We start from the raw sequence: 19845 nt of genomic DNA, 5'->3' as shown, positions 1-19845 counted from the left end.
ATACCGGGCTACCTGGTCATCAGACTTGTACTGACACCTGGCGGCAGCCTCCTAGAAGTGAGGGTGCCATACCGGGCTACCTGGTCATCAGACTGGTACTGACACCTGGCGGCAGCCTACTACAGGTGAGGGTACCATACCGGGCTACCTGGTCATCAGACTGGTACTGACACCTGGCGGCAGCCTCCTACAGGTGAGGATACCATACCGGGCTACTTGGTCATCAGACTGGTACTGACACCTGGCGGCAGCCTCATACAGGTGAGGGAGGGGTACCATACCGGGCTACCTGGTCATCAGACTGGTACTGACACCTGGCGGCAGCCTCCTACAGGTGAGGGAGGGGTACCATACCGGGCTACCTGGTCATCAGACTGGTACTGACACCTGGCGGCAGCCTCCTTCAGGTAAAGGGTAGGGAGGAGCGTTAACCCTCCCTCGGACAGGGTGGTTGATATACCCACTTACTACAAATTCTCGCGTAGATAAAAGCGAGGGCGTAAAGCGGCGCCAAATTTGGCAGACCTCATGACGTTTTTTTTTGTACATATTTAATTCAAGTCTCAGTCACAAGTTTGCTTATTTACTGAAAAACGTGGTCGGGTCACCTGAGGTCAAATGGGTCCAACATCATTTTTGCTAATACATCGGCATTCAGTGAAGATAAGGTTTGAAAAATGGAGTCAATGACACCCGTGGTACACCGTCTGACACCTCTGTGGTACACCGTCTGACACCCCTGTGGTACACGGCCTGACACCCCTGTGGTACACCGTCTGACACCTCTGTGGTACACCGTCTGACACCCCTGTGGTACACCGTCTGACACCCCTGTGGTACACCGTCTGACACCCCTGTGCTACACCGTCTGACACCCCTGTGGTACACCGTCTGACACCCCTGTGGTAGGTACACCGCCTGACACCTCTGTGGTGCCCTGTCGGCAGCGCTGGAGGACGGCCACCGCTCCCGTACTGGAGCCCCATCAGCTGAGAGCGCGCGACCGGCCCCAGGTGCCCATGTACCAGCTGAGGCACTGAGAGCGCCGAACGGAAACCACGGCGGAGTTCAGATGAAGACGCCTGGGACTTCTCGTGGCGACTCGGCGGGACAGGGCGGATCGGTGGTCTCACTGAGGGAAATGGGACGACCGACGGGACGTGGTGGCTCTATGGGAGGGGGTGGGGGGACGACCGACGGGCCGTGTTGGCTCTATGGGAGGGACGACCGATGGGCCGTGGTGGCTCTATGGGAGGGACGACCGACGGGCCGTGGTGGCTCTATGGGAGGGACGACCGACGGGCCGTGGTGGCTCTATGGGAGGGAAGGGGGGGGGGGCGACGGATGGGCCGTGGTAGCTCTATGGGAGGGGGGACGGATGGGCCATGGTGGCTCTATGGGAGGGGGGACCGACGGGCCGTGGTGGCTCTATGGGAGGGGGGAAGGATGGACCATGGTGGCTCTATGGGAGGGACGACCGACGGGCCGTGGTGGCTCTATGGGAGGGAAGGGGGGGGGCGACGGATGGGCCGTGGTAGCTCTATGGGAGGGGGGACGGATGGGCCATGGTGGCTCTATGGGAGGGGGGACCGACGGGCCGTGGTGGCTCTATGGGAGGGGGGAAGGATGGACCATGGTGGCTCTATGGGAGGAGGGACCGACGGGCCGTGGTGGCTCTATGGGAGGGGGGGGGGGAAGGATGGACCATGGTGGCTCTATGGGGGGGGGGGCGCACTGCCAGCCGCTCATAGTACTGCTCACGACGGCCCGCTCTGTGGACCGGGCGGCTCACGGTGGCTCACTCTGTGGATCGGACGGCTCACTCTGTGGACTGGACAGCTCACTCTGTGGACTGGACGCGGGGCGGCTCACGGCGGCTCGCGGCGGAGATATCGGCGGTTCAGTGCGACTCGCGGGTGGACTCCGTCGTCGGCGGAGATATCGGCGGTTCAGGGCGACTCGCGGGTGGCGGCAGAGATATCGGCGGTTCAGGGCGGCTCGCGGGTAGACTCCGTCGTCTGTGTCTGAGGGTGGACGGCGGAGATATCGGCGGTTCAGGGCGACTCGCGGGTGGACTCCGTCGTCGGCGGAGATATCGGCGGTTCAGGGCGACTCGCGGGTGGCGGCAGAGATATCGGCGGTTCAGGGCGGCTCGCGGGTAGACTCCGTCGTCTGTATCTGAGGGTGGACGGTGGACTCCGTCGTCTGTGTCTGAGGGTGGACGGCTCTTTGAACGAGTCACAGCTGCTCAGGGTTGTTTTGGTTGTCCGGTTACAGGTGTCCAATGGCCCTCACAGTCACTGGCACCCTGGGCTGTGCGGGTTGGGTGTGCCATAGTTCGGCTCAAATGGCCACGGCTCAGTCATGAGTCACAGGAACCTGGGGCTCTGTGGGTTGGATGTGGCGCAGTTCGGCTCCAATGGCCACTCCCAGTCACAGGAACCCGGGCCTCTGTGGGTTGGATGTGGCGCAGTTCGGCTCAAATATGGCCACTCCCAGTCACAGGTAGCCGGGCCTCTGTGAGATGGATGTGGCGCAGTTCAGCTCAGGTGGCCACTCCCAGTCACAGGAACCCGGGCCTCTGTGAGTTGGATGTGGCGCAGTTCAGCTCAGGTGGCCACTTCCAGTCACAGGAACCCGGGCCTCTGTGAGTTGGATGTGGCGCAGTTCGGCTCCAATGGCCACTCCCAGTCACAGGTAGCCGGGCCTCTGTGAGACAGGTGCTCGGCCGGCCAGCTGTTCAGAGGCTCTGCGAGTTTAGAGACGGTTACACGACGACTCTGAGCGGCCGGATAGTGTGACTCGCTGTACCATTTCACGCTCCAGGGACCACTCACAGGGGCCGTGGATATGACCATGAGCCATCCGCCTTCAGCGCGTTACGACCCGGCAGTGGGTGGACCCGGTCCTGGAGCAGCTGACGGCGGCACACAACTGCAGTCGGGGTAGGGCGCCTTCACAGCACAGAGTGTACTGAGCCGACACACTGACAGCTGTACCCGAGGTACTCGGTAGACCTCGCCGGGTCTTGTGCTAACGACCGGGCACTGTGTTCTGTGTTCTATATGCTGTGTTCTGAGCGCAAGTCGTACAATTAACGTAAGCCGTAACCTTTCCACCTGTGTCGTGACCACCACGGCTTCAACATGTGGCTTCAGCGATATATGTCTAGCTTTTCACATTTTATATAGGATTTTACATTTGAATGGCTATGAATGGTCATTCACGTCCGCCTAGCCGTGTCATTTCAGTGCCAAATTGATGGAGAGCGCTGGAGACCAGTGAATGATCTCAAATGAGACCAGTGACTGTTCTACTGTAAGATCCAGCATTGTCATCAGGTGCCCGTTGTCCCGCCCCTGAGATGTGCGAACCCCGTCAGTGAGCTGCTTGTTCTCCAAACACGGCTGGCCAAAATGACGGCCGTCAACAGCCTATGCCATTTGATACAGATATTTTGAAGCAGTGAGGTAATTGTGGAGCATTATTAAGGCAATACATGATATGCATGCTTGATGTACGAGCTACTTTTTAACACAGGCCAGTTTGCTGGCATAATAAACACTGACGATGAGTGGTGTATACGGATTACGGTGTATTTATCTGAATCACTTTCATTGCTCCGTCCGGACAGCCAATCAAAACGCGCCGCGCGCCGCAGCGCGACACCCATTGGTCGGCTGCGCCCCAATGCCGCACCGACACTGTGAGGCAGCCAATCAAATCGCGCCGCGCGCCGCAGCACGACGCTGGTTGGACGCCCGCGCCCCGTTTCCATGGCGACGGTGTGAGATGTCGCCGCGCGCCGCACACGCCGACACAGAGTACACGGCCCGGCGGCCGGCCGCGCGCCGCCCCGCGGCCACCGACCGCACTGCAGCTGCGCCGGCCGGCCGCCAGGCGGCGGTGGCGGCGGCGCGGCGCCGACAGCGCCCCTGGTGGTCAGTTCCGCTATCACATGGCGTACTTGCGCGTCCACTCCCGGGCCACCTGGCGGACGAGCGCGGAAACACAGGTCACAAACAACAACAACAACAGAGTCAGAAACGCCAAACACCGAAGCACAGGCCCGAAACGCCAGAATACAATCAGAAACCCTTATAAGTAAGCACCAAAAAACGGAAACAGATAAAAACCGAGCACGGAAGCCCAGGTAAGAGACGCGACGGGTGATGATACGCATATACAAGGACAAAGTCGCATTATGAGGATAAAATCAACTGAAAGTGGCAAAGGCACGGTCAGCTGAGACAAGGCAACCATATGGAATTTTAAACTTCGGGTTCCACGTGCTGGAATTTCAGCATGGTCACTCAATAGCACCGGCTATATAGTATATACGCGTTTACATTACACTTCGGTACACATTAACCAGCGCATTTTTTTAGAACTGAAGATCGCCAAGCCCCGGAGACCTCTCACACCACCCGTCAGTGAGAATCGAACCCACCGCCCCGACGAGCCGGCGGCTCTCGGCTTACCTCGTTGTACTTGTCTCGGTCGGTTTTGTAGATGCGGGCGATCTCGGGCACCAGGGGGTCGTCCGGGTTCGGGTCGCAGAGCAGGGAACAGATCGAGAGCAGCACTGAAACACACAGCGACATCTGTCGGACGGAGCGGCACACAGTGGCGCTGGAGGTCGCCGCTAGGGTCGCAGAGCAGGGAACAGATGGACAGCAGCACTGAAACACACAGCGACATCTGTCGGACGGAGCGGCACACAGTGGCGCTGGAGGTCGCCGCTAGGGTCGCACAGCAGGGAACAGATGGACAGCAGCACTGAAACACACAGCGACATCTGTCGGACGGAGCGGCACACAGTGGCGCTGGAGGTCGCCGCTAGGGTCGCAGAGCAGGGAACAGATGGACAGCAGCACTGAAACACACAGCGACATCTGTCGGACGGAGCGGCACACAGTGGCGCTGGAGGTCGCCGCTAGGGTCGCAGAGCAGGGAACAGATGGACAGCAGCACTGAAACACACAGCGACATCTGTCGGACGGAGCGGTAAACAGTGGCGCTGGAGGTCGCCGCTAGGGTCGCAGAGCAGGGAACAGATGGACAGCAGCACTGAAACACACAGCGACATCTGTCGGACGGAGCGGCACACAGTGGCGCTGGAGGTCGCCGCTAGGGTCGCACAGCAGGGAACAGATGGACAGCAGCACTGAAACACACAGTAATGAGTGTATGACATACAGCAACATCTGTCAGACACAGCGGCACACAATAGTCCAAGAGGTGGCCGCTAGGGTCACACAGCAGGGAACAGATGGACAGCAGCACTGAAACACACAGCGACATCTGTCAGACGGAGCGGTAAACAGTAGTGCAGGCGGTCGCCGCTAGGGTCGCAGAGCAGGGAACAGATGGACAGCAGCACTGAAACACACAGCGACATCTGTCAGACGGAGCGGTAAACAGTAGTGTAGGAGGTCGCCACCAGAGGCTCAGCAGGGAACAGATGGACAGCAGCACTGAAACACACAGCGACATCTGTCGGACGGAGCGGTAAACAGTAGTGCAGGCGGTCGCCGCCAGTGGCACAGGGACGGAGCGGTAAACAGTAGTGCAGGAGGTCGCCGCTAGGATCGCACAGCAGGGAACAGATGGACAGCAGCACTGAAACACACAGCGACATCTGTCAGACGGAGCGGTAAACAGTAGTGCAGGAGGTGGCCGCTAGGGTCGCACAGCAGGGAACAGATGGACAGCAGCACTGAAACACACAGCGACATCTGTCAGACGGAGCGGTAAACAGTAGTGCGGGCAGTCGCCACCAGAGGCTCAGCAGGGAACAGATGGACAGCAGCACTGAAACACACAGCGACATCTGTCGGACGGAGCGGCACACAGTGGCGCTGGAGGTCGCCGCTAGGATCGCAGAGCAGGGAACAGATGGACAGCAGCACTGAAACACACAGCGACATCTGTCGGACGGAGCGGTAAACAGTAGTGCGGGCAGTCGCCACCAGAGGCACAGCAGGGAACAGATGGACAGCAGCACTGAAACACACAGCGACATCTGTCGGACGGAGCGGCACACAGTGGCGCTGGAGGTCGCCGCTAGGGTCGCACAGCAGGGAACAGATGGACAGCAGCACTGAAACACACAGCGACATCTGTCGGACGGGGCGGTAAACAGCAGTGCAGGAGGTCACCGCTAGGGTCGCAGAGCAGGGAACAGATGGACAGCAGCACTGAAACACACAGCGACATCTGTCAGACGGAGCGGTAAACAGTAGTGCTGGAGGTCGCCGCTAGGGTCGCAGAGCAGGGAACAGATGGACAGCAGCCCTGAAACACACAGCGACATCTGTCAGACGGAGCGGCACACAGTGGCGCTGGAGGTCGCCGCTAGGGTCGCACAGCAGGGAACAGATGGACAGCAGCACTGAAACACACAGCGACATCTGTCGGACGGGGCGGTAAACAGCAGTGCAGGAGGTCACCGCTAGAGGAGCCAGCACTCCTCCACTCCGGGGACTGTGGACATCAACGGAGCAGCCGTTTTGAAGGAGCAGTCAACTACGAGCATAACATATCTACCATATATATACCTACGGTACAGAACACCATGAGCGTAATGGAATCAGTAAACAAGAACACAATGTCATCTGAAAAAATCTATGAAACGCAAAAACCTTCTACGAATAAAAAATATGCCGCGAGTCACGGATGTGCTCTATTCAGCAACTATAGTACACGGCACGAGCAGTGGTCAAATATCGGCCCTCGACGGGAGCCAGACAGGGCCGGAACGGCCGCTGCTCCGTGGGAGCCGGCGTCCCCAGCAGTGGGGACAGTATTTGACCACGAGCAGTGGTCAAATATCGGTAGGTACGCCACGGGAGCCAGACAGGGCCGGAGCGGCCGCTGCTCCGTGGGAGCGATCGTCCCCCGACTCCCAGCCGGGGGAGCCTACGGACGGACCGGGACGGACGGACGGGTTGTAAAGGACGAGATCCCCACACCGGCAGCCGGCCGGTCCGACTTGTGCTGGAGCCCCCCGCCTCTCGCCCCAGAGGTTCCCAGACAGCTGGACGGACGGAGGGACGGTGAACGGGTGAGTCGGACGGACGGTGATCCGAGCTGGACGGCCAGCTGCCCGTCGGAGGGACTGTGACGACCGCCAGCTGCCCGTCGGACGGACTGTGACGATGGACCGCCAGCTGCCCGTCAGACGGACTGTGATGGACCCCCAGCTGCCCGTCGGACCGTGATGGACCCCCAGCTGCCCGTCGGACTACTGTGATGGACCCCCAGCTGCCCGTCGGACTACTGTGATGGACCCCCAGCTGCCCGTCGGAAGGTGATGGACCGCCAGCTGCCCGTCGGATGGTGATGTGATGGACCCCCAGCTGCCCGTCGGACTACTGTGATGGACCCCCAGCTGCCCGTCGGACGGACTGTGATGGACCGCCAGCTGCCCGTCAGACGGACTGTGATGGACCCCCAGCTGCCCGTCAGACGGACGGACTGTGATGGACCCCCAGCTGCCCGTCGGACTGTGACGGACGGCCCCCAGCTGCCCGTCGGACAGACCGTGATGGACGGCCAGCTGCTCGTCAGACGGACCGTGATGGACGGCCAGCTGCCCGTCGGACGGACTGTGACGACCGCCAGCTGCCCGTCAGACTGTGATGGACCGCCAGCTGCCCGTCAGACTGTGACGGATGGACGGACGGCTGCCCGTCGGACGGACTGTGATCCCCAGCTGCCCGTCGGACGGCCTGTGACGGACCCCCAGCTGCCCGACGGACGGACCCCCAGCTGCTCGTCAGACGGACCGTGATGGACGGCCAGCTGCCCGTCGGACGGACGGTGACGGACCGTCAGCTGCCCGTCGGACCAACTATACCGGGGGAGGGGCACGGGCGAGGTTTGATTTTCATTAGGTATTCTCATCACTATCATATCTACTGTAAAAAGCTACACAAATAACACATCGAGAATGTCTTTCATAGGGTCAGGAAAAAGACAATTATTTGACATCTTATGTAAGTTTCCCACAATCATACCAAAACGTCAAGGGCAGGCTCCGAATCAAAACTCAGAAGAATGACTTGCACATTGGAACTGAAAACACCCGCGGCCGGCGGGCGATAGGCGACACAATGCTGGGTCCGACAGATTTCGTCTGCTACGACGAAATTCCGCCCTTTCAGTGAGCAGGCGGTTACACCCAGTTGACGTTTAGATTTTTAATCAAGTCACTAACCCTTCTCAGTCGGGTCACTGCTTCATCTGGTCACCACCACAACTCAGGTCATTGCCCCCTCGCAATCAGGTCGCTGACCCCTGTCAGGTCACTGGCCCCGTTCCCACTCCCACCACCACTCCGGGAGGCTGGCAGCCGCCACTACCGGCCCGGCTCGGCGTGGCGTCATTGTAGGCCGGTGGCCAACAGCCGGCGTACACTGCCGCAGGCGCGGATACAAGGGGGGGGGGCCATGGGGGCCATGGCCCCCCCTTGGCCGATTTTTTTCAAAAATAAAATAAAAAGTTAAAAAGTTAAAAAGCTGAAAAGGGGGCCTCCTGAAAATAAAGTGGCCGAAATCCGATGAGTTTTTTTTTTAACCTACCCATTTAGTTATTTCTTAGAAGACTAGCTGAGAAGACTTCTTTGTTAGAAGATTGGTAAAGCTTTTCATAACTTGGAGGTCTCTTATACTCACAGAGATGACCACTTTTACAGGGCCTCCTAACCTGCACAGAGGGCCTCCAAGCCTGCACAGATGTTGAGATGTTGCCTGAACAGCTAGATAAGCTCAAAAGACGCAGTTTTTTTTTGGGAGGGGGCCCAACAAGTGGGAAGATGGGGCCTCCAACAGGTGGGATTATGGGGGGGGGGGCTCCTGGTTTCTAATGGCCCCTCCCTTGGAGATTTTCTGGATCCGCCCCTGCACTGCCGACACACCGAAACTGGCCGGTACAGCTGACACAGTACACACCGAAACTGGCCAGCACTGCCGGTACAGCCGACACACCGACAGTGGCCGGCCGAGCCGTCCAACGCCGACCAATAATAGCCAGCTGATACTACTCACTACTCACTGAGTAGTGAGTAGTGAGTAGTACTCAGCCCTCTCTTACACACACACAAAAAGACCAGCCGTAAACAGTTAACAATAGCCAAGGTAAGTCACCAATACTGGATACCCTGATAACAATACATATGTCAGCAATCTTATCTAACCAATCTTATCTTTTGGTGACAAAAAGCCATCGTTCACATGCGAGCATTTACTGTTAAATAGTCACCTTCGAATGTTCTCAATACCGCCAAGGCACTTATCGCCTCCACATACCAGACGTGCGTCAGCCACATGAAATGAACAGTCAGAAAATGGACCCATGGGAACAAACGAGACCTAGACCAATACCACGTCACATCAGTTAAGCACGACCCTGTGCTCTGACCCTGGCCCCGCCCCACGCGCACCCGGCCGGCCGCGCTCTGCCGGACCTCACGCCCTTCTTCCCTGGACAGGCGCCAACAGGTTTGGCACGCCCCGCACTACCGGGCGGCGGGCGGCGGGCGGCGGGCGGCGGGAGAGTTCCCCGCCTACCGCCCTCAGTGGTCTCGGTACTCCCCAGCAGCCACCGACCGTCCCTCCACAGGAATCAGCTGATCGGGAGAGCCGAGTCAGCTGGTAGAGGGGCCACATTACGGACCCGGCCAGTGCAACAGAGTGGCCAGAATACCCTGCGGTAAAATGGTCCGAGTACAGTCACGGATAGTTCCATCTTGGGATAGGTATTCGTCAAGGCAAACTTCAGCAACGCTCGACAATTCGTCCATGCCTTTCGATGACGGACGATACTGGGTCTAAACGCTATAAGTCAAAGAGTGGTATGACGGGGCAGACAGCACAAAAGGGTAACTGAGAAAGAACACAACCAGTGACGAAGAGACGACGAATATTGCGCAGCTTCCCAGGCAGAGCATTTACCGCGTCGGCGAGCCGATTCACCAGTCATTGCGTGATGCGTGATACGTCCACCACACCTGATATACTGGGAGTCTAATGGTAGCTCCGGTTGACCCGCAGTGAAATACGCATCAATCAGACCAGAACCAGTCACCACGACAGACAGCCAGACTTCAAAGGGGCCAATCTGTTCAAATCGTTAGAATGAGTTACCCAGTTAATTGCAAGAACAGACAGTCAATTAACTTAATAAACTCACATGACCCATCCGGCTGCCTGAAGCGAGACAGAACCAAAAAATGCATCATCCACTTGTAAAGCCCTGAATAAAATATTCAAAACCGCTAGATGACAAGCCCGGACCATCTCACACCTGAACTGCATGTTAGGTAATCGCATTCCGCCTTGTCCATGAACCGGCCAACCGCCCCCTCCTCCCTCACCTCTTCCATGGTTTGACGGCCGTGCCCCACACCGCGCGCTCAGCTGACCGCCTCCCCTCCCTCCCGCAGAACAGCTGACTGCCCCTCCCCTCTCCCCCTGAGAGCGGCGGACCAGCTGACCGCGGCCCGGTCCGGCTCTCCGGCCATACAGGTGGGAGAGGGGGAGGGGAGGGAGGGAGGTGCGGTGTTCCAAATAGCCGCACCGCTCGGCGCGCGGCAACAGGTGGCGAGGGAGGGCACCACGCTCTAACGGCGCCAGGGCAACGGAAACAAATGCCGAGTACCAGATCTCTTTGGCTTGCTATTCACCCGACACCGGCCAAACACGTGATCGCGTACCTGTCCCCCGTGTACCGTCAGGTATCGAGTACCGGTACAGCCATGAGTACCGCCATGTACCGTCCCAACATAGAGAGTAGAGTATCGCTCCTGTCCGCCGACCATTCGGTAAACAGCGGCCTGCTCAGTGCAGTCGGGAGCGCAAAACGACCGGCGATGGCGACACTGGACGCGCTCAGAACGCCCTGGTAACACAGACGGGGCTGAGCGGCGACCCTAGAGGAACGGTGGACTCCCTCAGCGCACATTCCAAACTGTGATGGAAATCTGGCAGCCCGTGTTGACAGCATGTCTGGCGGTGGGTGTGACCATTCCAGTCGCCGCTAGCCCAGCGCCGTTAGGTCCGACGCAGTGCCGGAGCAGGGCCGTGGTCGGAAAGTTGACCAACTGTATGAGCTACGCAGTACACAATGCGTCGAAACGCAAAAGTTATTTACCTATGCCATTTCCCAAAAACACCAGTTGATCAACATTTAAAACCGCACAAGGCTCACGTCATCCGAAAACGCGACAATTCCAGGGGCGGATCCAGGAAAACTCCAAGGGGAGGGTCATGAATCGAAGTGGTGCCCCTACCTATACCCAAAATTAAAAACTCAACGGATTTCGTCCACTTCATTTTGGTGGTGCCCCCATTTTCAGTTTTTTATTTTTATTTTTTATTTTTAGTCAGTATCTTACCTCTTAGCCACAACCACATTTACCAATTGTAAGCAAGTATATATGAATGTGCTATGTGTATATATGATGTCGACGCTGAGTAATGAGTACTTACCAGGAACGTTATCAGGTAAGCAAATCGTTGTCATTCCGACGAACTTGACCCTGGCGTCTAAAGGGTCTGTCCTTGACACTTCAGGCTTGTCAGGGGCACCAAAGTCCAGGAAGCAGGGGCACCACAGGTCTAGCAAGTATACACGACAGGCCTGTCAGGGGCACAACGGGCCTGTTGGGCCCATGAGCACCCCTAGGGGCAGGGGCACCACAGTCCTTCCAGGGGCACCGCAGGCCTGTGAGGGGCACCAGCGGCCTAGCAGGGGCACCAGTCAACACAGGCCTGCCAGGGGCACCACAGACCTGCCAGGGGCACCAGAGGCCTGCCAGGAGCACCACCGACCTCGCAGGGGTAACTTGGGCCTGTCAGGGCCCAGGGGCACCACGGGCCTGTCGAGAGGCACTTCAGGCTTTTCAGGGGCACCATAGTCCTCTCAGGGCGCAGGGGTAGCAGGGGCACCAGAGGCCTGCCAGGGGCACTACAGGCCTAGCAAGGGCACCACTGGTCTATCAGGGGCATCACGAGCCTGTCATAGCCAGGCATCTCAGGATTGTCAAGGCCCAGCGGCACCACAGGTCTGTGAGGGGCACCAGCGACCTAGCAGGTGCACCAGTCAACACAGGTCTGCCAGGGGCGCCACAGACCTGCCAGGGGCACCACAGACCTGCCAGGGGCACCAGAGGCCTGTCAGGGGCACCACCGGCCTCGCAGGGGCACCTTGGGCCTGTCAGGGGCACGACGGGCCTGCCGAGGGGCACTTCAGACTTTTCAGGGGCACCAGTCCTCTCCGGGCGCAGGGGCACCAGAGGCCTGCCAGGGGCACCAGCGGCCTAGCAAGGGCACCAGAGGCCTGCCAGGGGCACCAGCGGCCTAGCAAGGGCACCAGAGGCCTGCCAGGGGCACCACAGGCCTAACAAGGGCACCACGGGCCTGTCAGGGGCACCTCAGGCTTGTCAGGGCCCAGGGACACCACAGTCCTTCCAAGGGCACCGCAAGCCTGTCAGGGGCACCAGAGGCCTACCAGGGGCACCACAGGCCTAGCAAGGGCACCTCTGGCCTGTCAGGGGCACCTCAGGCTTGTCAGGGCCCAGGGGCACCACAGTCCATCCAGGGGCATTACAAGCCTGTCAGGGGCACCAGAGGCCTAGCAAGGGCACCACAGGCCTGCCAGGGGCACCACCGGCCTTGCAGGGGCGCCTCAGGCCTGTCAGGGGCACCACATGCCTGCCGGGGACACTTCAGGCTTGTCAGGGGCGTTACAGTCCTGTCAGGGCCCAGGGGCACCAGGCCCGTGGTGTCCCTGCTAGGCCTGTGGTGCCCCTGGCGGTCCTGTGGTGCCCCTGTCAGGACTGTGATACCCCTGATAGGCCGGTGGTGCCCCTGGAAGGTCTTTGGGCCCCCGGGCCTCAAGGGGGGGGGGGGCCATGACCCATGTGACCCCCCCTTGGATCCGCCCCTGGACAATTCTAAAAAAAAAACGGCGACAAGTTGAAGCACTGGCCATTTAGTGCCGGGTTTCTTCCGTGTCTGTCCGCGGCACAAAGTGCCCGCTCTGCTGCTGCTGTCGTGTCTGTCCGCGGTACAGACTGCCCGCTCTGCTGCTGCTGTCGTCTGGCGTCGGAACTCGGGGTGACCGCGTCCGTCGGGGGATTCACCGTTCCGTCCCCGTCCCGGCGGACGGGGCCCAGATAGGCGGGACGGACTACAGAGCCGACCGAGTGTGTATCACCATCCACCCTGCGAGGGTACCCGAGTGTGTGTCACCATCCACCCTGTGAGGGTAGCCGAGTGTGTGTCACCGTCCACCCTGAGAGGGTAGCCGAGTGTGTGTCACCATCCACTCTGTGAGGGTAGTCGAGTGTGTGTCACCGTCCACCCTGTGAGGGTAGTCGAGTGTGTGTCACCGTCCACCCTGAGAGGGTAGCCGAGTGTGTGTCACCATCCACTCTGTGAGGGTAGCCGAGTGTGTGTCACCGTCCACCCTGAGAGGGTAGCCGAGTGTGTGTCACCATCCACTCTGTGAGGGTAGCCGAGTGTGTGTCACCATCCACCCTGTGAGGGTAGCCGAGTGTGTGTCACCTCACCATCCACCCTGTGAGGGTAGCCGGGTGTGTGTCACCGTCCACCCTGTGAGGGTAGCCGAGTGTGTGTCACCATCCACCCTGTGAGGGTAGTCGAGTGTGTGTCACCGTCCACCCTGTGAGGGTAGTCGAGTGTGTGTCACCGTCCACCCTGTGAGGGTAGTCGAGTGTGTGTCACCGTCCACCCTGAGAGGGTAGCCGAGTGTGTGTCACCATCCACTCTGTGAGGGTAGCCGAGTGTGTGTCACCATCCACCCTGTGAGGGTAGCCGAGTGTGTGTCACCTCACCATCCACCCTGTGAGGGTAGCCGGGTGTGTGTCACCGTCCACCCTGTGAGGGTAGCCGAGTGTGTGTCACCATCCACCCTGTAAGGGTAGCCGAGTGTGTCACCGTCCACCCTGTAAGGGTAGCCGAGTGTGTGTCACCGTCCACCCTGTGGGGGTAGCCGAGTGTGTGCCACCGTCCACCATGCGAGGGTAGCCGGGAACGGAGGGGCATCTGTAACTACGGCTGGATTATACTGGGTTGGGATGGGCCGGGTTAGACTGGCATTGGTTGGACCGGGTTAGTCCAGGACATAGGGCTAGGCTGGTCTGGACAAAGTTGAGTGACGTCACATGAGTCACAGGGGAGTCGCAATCGGCGGGTGGCCCTAGCGTGTTCGAGTCGGTCTATTCGTCATTCAATGGAGTTCAGTTCAGGGTCAAAGAGGGTGCTGTCTGCCCAACAGGCGGAAAAAAACGAAAATTCATGCGCATTTAAGCAGACAGATTAAACCCCATTGGGAGAAAACGACCTTCCATCCATCACAACGCTTCCAAAACATCTCGAACCCCCGAGAGGCGTCTGATTCCACTGAGTGATGCGTCAGCCCCATCAGTTGTGGGAAGCGGAATCATAGCCGACCCACCGGAACACGCTGACCGCGCCGGAGCCCTGATTCACCTCCACTGCGTCGCTTCATGAGTCCGAAACAAAGCATCCTGGCGGTACCGGTACCGGTATGTCGTACCGGTATCTGTACAGCTGGAGCGGCCGATAGGAAACCCTGCAACGCTTCAAACACATTACTTTAGTCTGCCTTCTTGCCCTACCCCTATCCGAACCATCGCCCTCAAACGAGACAGGCAGCCGTTTGTTCAGCCTCGGCCTTCGCTCGGCGGCCCGCGCGGGCCGATCAGCTGACTGGCTGGTGTGTGTGTGTGTGTATGTGACGTCACGGCAGCTATCAGCTGACCGGCCTGACGTCATCGCCCGCCGCCAAGGTCATCGAGCGAGCCGGAGAGCGCAGCTGAGCGGCGAGTCGGGCTGGGCCAGAGGGCAGAGCCCTCGACTCGACTTCTACAGGCGCCAGCGCAGAGTGAGGACTATCTTAACTGGAACAATAATGTGGAAATGATGACGATAATTTTGATTACGATGAGTCTTTGTCCTTCAAGAAGAAGAAAACTGTATTTGAAAGTAGCCATGCCACCAAATTAGCATCTACGTCAAGACCGCACACTCCTGATGATCTATGCCAGCTAAAACGTCCCTTTTGCATCTATCGCTGCAGTGCGAGCCAAAATGGTAGAATGAGAGCATTCCCGTGCCACTAGACTGTGGACATCAGGGCGGTGTTTCACTGGACGCTGCTACATGCTGCTATGACATCTCGCGAGCTGACGTCACACATTGTGGTGATGTTGGGGATACGAGTTGGTTTATAGGCTGTTTGTTTACATGCTCCATGGAAACCCAATTTGACACGTGTGATCGCAGCGTGCGGTGAAACAGCACCCAGGCAGCGTGCTGAACTTCTCCCGCCCTTAATCGCCGACAATCTCAGCCATGACGTCACTGCAGCAGCACCACCTGTGACGTCACTATGATGTGACCAGCAGTACAGAGCGCGGCCGGCGTCCGCCCCGCACGCAGGCGGGTGAAAGGAGAGCTCATGGAGGCGTGGCAGACCGGCAGACACGCAGATCAGCGAGCGGAGCGGAGCAGCGCCGACATTTCTACGAGCCAGCTCACTGGCGTGTTCCCCAGCGAGCTCCCCGATCTCGTCCCGTGTCTTACCGCGACTCCAAAGAGTCCTCTGTCATGGGGAGCGAAATAGCAGAGGCAGCCCAGCCAGCAGACTTGTAAACGACTCTGAGTTGATTCGTGAATCGACTCAGAATCAAACCGTTTTTCGATGAGTCATGAGTTGATTCGAATCACTTCATCGAGGAACTTGATGAGTCATGAGTTGATTCGAATCAATTAAATTTAACATCATGAGTCATTTGATGAATCGATTCAAATTTTCAGACTCAAACAAAGAATCGACTCAAAAAAATTTGAGTCGTTTACAAGTCACCATCAACACCCTAATAACCAATGCTAGATCACCCCCTCAGCTTTAGCCATCACTTAACTCCATATTTCAGACTTACAAGAGCCTCAGAGGCTCAGGCACAGGCGCCTAATGAGCCAAAAGCATTTGGCAGTTGGTACCTAGGTACTACAGGGTTATAAGTGGAAAACAATGGGAACGTTTTTGGTTATATTACTTTAAGTTGGCTACACATGTGTTTCGATATAAATCTTTTTCAAGCCATAAAGACAAAATAAAATGCAAATAATTCGCCTAAACATCAAAGTTGTCAAAATAGTTTGCGGCACAGATTAAAATTCAAATAGCAATGCTTCACACCCGTCGCTTCTCACTTTGCACTTCTGGTTTTTAGATCGTGCAAAATAAGTTCAGCCGTAAATCTGCTCAGTTTCACTTTTCCTGCATTACCATTTAGATTGTCAAAGATGTGAATATAAGCTGCTTCTACAGCCTGCCTATGCTTCTTTGTCAAACCCCTACACAACACAGACATATCATCCCAGTTGGGGAGATGTCCCGCCTCATCTACGTGTTGCACAAGGGCGTTGGACAGACGGTGGTACCTAAGGTCACTCTTATGCTCCTTTTGCCTGGTTCTAATGCCCCTGTATGTTTCACCGACGTAACATTTATCACATGCACCACAAGGAATTTTGTAAACGACACTATCCTCATTAGTAGAACCTTTCTTCTTCGTTTGCACAAGGTTTTTAATGGTCAGGCCCGCTGGGGATGAAATATTGATAGTTTCCCTTACAAAATTGTCCACAGCTTCTACTTCTTTTGATGCTGGGACTGAGAGATACCTCCTCTTGCTATTCCTTGTGGCGTTTGAAGCTCTAGCTCGTATTTTGACGGCCCTCTTCTCTAGCTGACATAAAAGACCTGGCGGGTACTTGAGTCCAATAAATACTTCTTTAATGTAGTTCAGCTCGTCCCTGATAAATTCTTCTGAGCAAATGCGAAGTGCTCGAAGATAAAATCCCAGCACGACTCCAGTTTTTGTTCGACTGCTGTGCGCCGAGTAGAAGTGTATCAGGTCATTCTTGTTGGTGGGCTTCCGGTATTCTTCTTCTTCCGGGGCATTCTTGTTCCGGGCTTCTGGAGTCGTGCTGGGATTTTATCTTCGAGCACTTCGCATTTGCTCAGAAGAATTTATCAGGGACGAGCTGAACTACATTAAAGAAGTATTTATTGGACTCAAGTACCCGCCAGGTCTTTTATGTCAGCTAGAGAAGAGGGCCGTCAAAATACGAGCTAGAGCTTCAAACGCCACAAGGAATAGCAAGAGGAGGTATCTCTCAGTCCCAGCATCAAAAGAAGTAGAAGCTGTGGACAATTTTGTAAGGGAAACTATCAATATTTCATCCCCAGCGGGCCTGACCATTAAAAACCTTGTGCAAACGAAGAAGAAAGGTTCTACTAATGAGGATAGTGTCGTTTACAAAATTCCTTGTGGTGCATGTGATAAATGTTACGTCGGTGAAACATACAGGGGCATTAGAACCAGGCAAAAGGAGCATAAGAGTGACCTTAGGTACCACCGTCTGTCCAACGCCCTTGTGCAACACGTAGATGAGGCGGGACATCTCCCCAACTGGGATGATATGTCTGTGTTGTGTAGGGGTTTGACAAAGAAGCATAGGCAGGCTGTAGAAGCAGCTTATATTCACATCTTTGACAATCTAAATGGTAATGCAGGAAAAGTGAAACTGAGCAGATTTACGGCTGAACTTATTTTGCACGATCTAAAAACCAGAAGTGCAAAGTGAGAAGCGACGGGTGTGAAGCATTGCTATTTGAATTTTAATCTGTGCCGCAAACTATTTTGACAACTTTGATGTTTAGGCGAATTATTTGCATTTTATTTTGTCTTTATGGCTTGAAAAAGATTTATATCGAAACACATGTGTAGCCAACTTAAAGTAATATAACCAAAAACGTTCCCATTGTTTTCCACTTATAATTCAATTTGTCTATCTATATCAAGTACTACAGGGTGTAACGAAATTATCCGGACATCTTTCTTCGCGCTGTAATTAAGAAGCAAGACATTCTGATATTTTCCCTTTTGAATTATTATATAGCCACCTTTCATAAGAGCGCAGGTACACATTTTTGGAGCATTCCAGCCACTGGATTTTCCAGCACAGTGGGTTTCATATAGAGTAGCGCCTTACTAACCTGTGCCCGCAGTTGGGCGGCGCTGGTGGCGGGTGTCCCCTCATTCATCTCCTGATGGACAATAGTCCATGATATATCGACGGAATTGCATGGGAACTATTTCCAAGCCATAGCCCTTTAGCCCAGAAGAACAAAAAGGTCCTCTCGGCATCACTTCTCATTCTGCTAGGGACTTGAAGGTGGTGCGCCGCCCCGTATGAAGACTGCGCGGCTTGAATCAGGTATCGGTACACGTTCAGAAACCGAGCCATCCTGTGCCGTCTGGTTGAGTGGCTCCAACCAATCGCTAGCCAGGATGTTGCGCCGGTAACACTCGTCACTGATAGTGGTTTTCTGTGTCGTCATGAACAGCTTGAATATTACACAGCAGCTGAACATGCTCCAGGTCTGGATTTTGGCCGGATGTTTGACGCCGGCGACGGCCGGCACATTCGAGCTGCTGGCAGCCCACACATGGCCGATTTGACGGTTCAACGGGTATCGCAGCTCGAACAGCTTCCCATCCGACCAGGTCACCTCATTCGTGTCTTCCTTCGACCAGTGGACACGCCCTGGCCTGAAGCCAAAGGTGGTGGACTGGTTGTTTTCCCGTCAATTTCATTGTCTTTTCCAGTTTGAAGGGCAGTAAAACCAAGCTAAAGGGCGGGTAACGGTGAATCATGATGTGGGACCTCTTATTATCTACCTTGGTAAGAATTCGAGTCAGTATGCGGATTAATTGGTGCCGTTTCCTTGTCGCTATCTTGACAACTCTCCTCACCACTTGGCAAAGGGCGCCTTTTGCGATCGAGGCCGGGCTGAGTCTGCCACCAAGTCCCAGCTTATTACGCCTCAGGCAGATGTGCTACTGGCTGCTGCTGATGTCCAGCTGCTGACAGACCAGCTTCTGGCTCATGCCACCATGCCACCAACACGTAGCCTTACTACGAAACGAGAGACTGTACTCCTTTCTCTCCACTGCCTTAACCCTCGCCCGCACATGGGGGGGGGGTGGTTGCCACCCCCCCCCCCCCCCCCAGGTAGTCTTTCTGCTCTGCACTCAACATTTTTAGAGCTAGAAGGCTGATTTTTCGTATAGCTGCTCCTCTATCCTTTCTTGATGTCCACTGAAAATTTCAAGTTTCTGTGATTTTTGGTTTCGGAGATATGACCTTGTTTGTCAGGTCATGTCATGACCCAAATGGCCAATTCTCAACATATTGCGTTTGCCATGGGCCTTATGAGCTTTTGACACCCTGATTTCGGCCTTTTTTGCCAGTCTTACCTCCCACCTATCATGGAACATGTTGTTCGACGATGTACAGGGGTCAAGGTCAGGGTCAAGGTCAACCTAGGTCATCTAAGATAATTGCGTTTTAGGCAAGCTGAATTTACTTTTTTGAAGTTTTTTGACTGCATTTTTGCTAAAAGCTTCTCAGATCATGATTTCATGTAATATGGACCCAAAAACAATCGGTGCACACATCAGTATACACACAGACACACACAGACATACAAACACATATAATTGACCTTGACCTAACTTGACCTGAAATGACCTCAGCAGCAAAATTCTGGTCGGGTAGTGTGACAAAGAGGTTCTAGCTGGCTTGGCACCAGAAAACAGCATCGTCATCGGTATTTGGTAAGCAGCACACTTGATATCCAACGGTGACCCAAAACAGCAACATTTTTTAGTTTGACCTGACCTGGAAGGTCAATGACTGACCTGAGAAGGTAAAACTG

At 56.0% G+C, this 19845-nt stretch overlaps 2 protein-coding genes across 5 annotated transcripts in view; one reads left to right on the top strand and one right to left on the bottom strand.

Annotated features, from left to right (window-relative positions):
* The window catches only part of LOC122365234 (sodium- and chloride-dependent taurine transporter-like), a 55387-nt gene extending 51869 nt beyond the window's left edge, over positions 1-3518 (top strand). The window contains exon 14 of the mRNA XM_043336236.1: positions 948-3518. Within this exon, the coding sequence (XP_043192171.1) occupies positions 948-1040 (93 nt within the window). The 3' untranslated portion in view covers positions 1041-3518. The remainder of the gene's footprint in view (positions 1-947) is intronic.
* Positions 3519-3571: 53 nt separating this feature from the next.
* LOC122365235 (ubiquitin-conjugating enzyme E2-17 kDa) overlaps positions 3572-19845 on the bottom strand; it is a 30274-nt gene continuing 14000 nt past the window's right edge. Inside the window, exons 5-7 of one of the 4 annotated variants that reach the window (XM_043336238.1) lie at positions 6369-6394; positions 4482-4559; positions 3572-3990 (exon numbers count right to left, since the gene is read on the bottom strand). In XM_043336238.1, coding sequence (XP_043192173.1) covers positions 3955-3990; positions 4482-4559; positions 6369-6394 — 140 coding nt within the window. In that variant the 3' untranslated portion in view covers positions 3572-3954. Of the gene's footprint in view, positions 3991-4481; positions 4586-6051; positions 6201-6368; positions 6395-19845 lie in introns of those variants that run through there. The other 3 variants (XM_043336237.1, XM_043336239.1, XM_043336240.1) reach the window with 3 other exon arrangements.

The sequence above is a fragment of the Amphibalanus amphitrite genome, unplaced genomic scaffold, assembly GCF_019059575.1.
Source record: "Amphibalanus amphitrite isolate SeventyFive unplaced genomic scaffold, NRLGWU_Aamphi_draft 000724F_arrow, whole genome shotgun sequence".
NCBI classification, from domain to species: domain Eukaryota; kingdom Metazoa; phylum Arthropoda; class Thecostraca; order Balanomorpha; family Balanidae; genus Amphibalanus; species Amphibalanus amphitrite.
This window is presented reverse-complemented; position numbering and strand designations above follow the sequence as displayed.